This window comes from Pteropus vampyrus, unplaced genomic scaffold (genome assembly GCF_000151845.1).
Source record: "Pteropus vampyrus isolate Shadow unplaced genomic scaffold, Pvam_2.0 Scaffold90, whole genome shotgun sequence".
NCBI classification, from domain to species: domain Eukaryota; kingdom Metazoa; phylum Chordata; class Mammalia; order Chiroptera; family Pteropodidae; genus Pteropus; species Pteropus vampyrus.
The window spans coordinates 680715-681231 of NW_011888871.1; the positions used below are offsets into that span (position 1 = coordinate 680715).

Sequence of the window (517 nt, forward strand, 5' to 3'; positions counted from 1 at the left end):
GCCCCGCCCACCTGGTCCAGGCTGCCGCTGTCCCTGGACAGGCGCCGCAGCTTGCCCTCCAGGTTGACGATGCAGGCCTCCCGCCGGACCATCTCGATCCGCATCTCGTCGTTCTTCTCCTCCAGCTCGCGGATCTGCTTCCTGTACTTGTCCTTCTCGATCAGGCACTGGGAGTACTGCGTCTGCGCCTCGTCCCGGGAGTGGAAAGCCTGCGGGCGGCAGCGCAGGGCCACTGAGCCCGCCGGCCCCAGCCACGGGTCGGCCAGGGCGCTCCCCACCCAGACGCCCGCCCCAGGCAGGCGGCAGCTGCGTCTCTCCTGCTCGTCCCTGGACCCCGGCTCCTGGGCGATTCGATCACACCTTCCTCGTCCACCCGCATCGCAGCTGCGGCCCGCCCGGCCCTGCCGTGCCGAGATCGCCGACGGTCTCGCTCAGGGCCCACCCTGGCCCCTGGGAGGACACGCCGTTACTATCCTTCCCCTCTTACAGGTGAGGGCACTGGGGCTGCCAGGCGCGG

General features: G+C 70.8%; 1 protein-coding gene across 1 annotated transcript in view; it reads right to left on the reverse strand.

Moving 5' to 3' along the window:
- Positions 1-517, reverse strand: part of CARD11 (caspase recruitment domain family member 11) — a 31207-nt gene that overhangs the window by 19944 nt on the left and 10746 nt on the right. Inside the window, exon 6 of the mRNA XM_023532756.1 lies at positions 12-209. Within this exon, the coding sequence (XP_023388524.1) occupies positions 12-209 (198 nt within the window). The remainder of the gene's footprint in view (positions 1-11; positions 210-517) is intronic.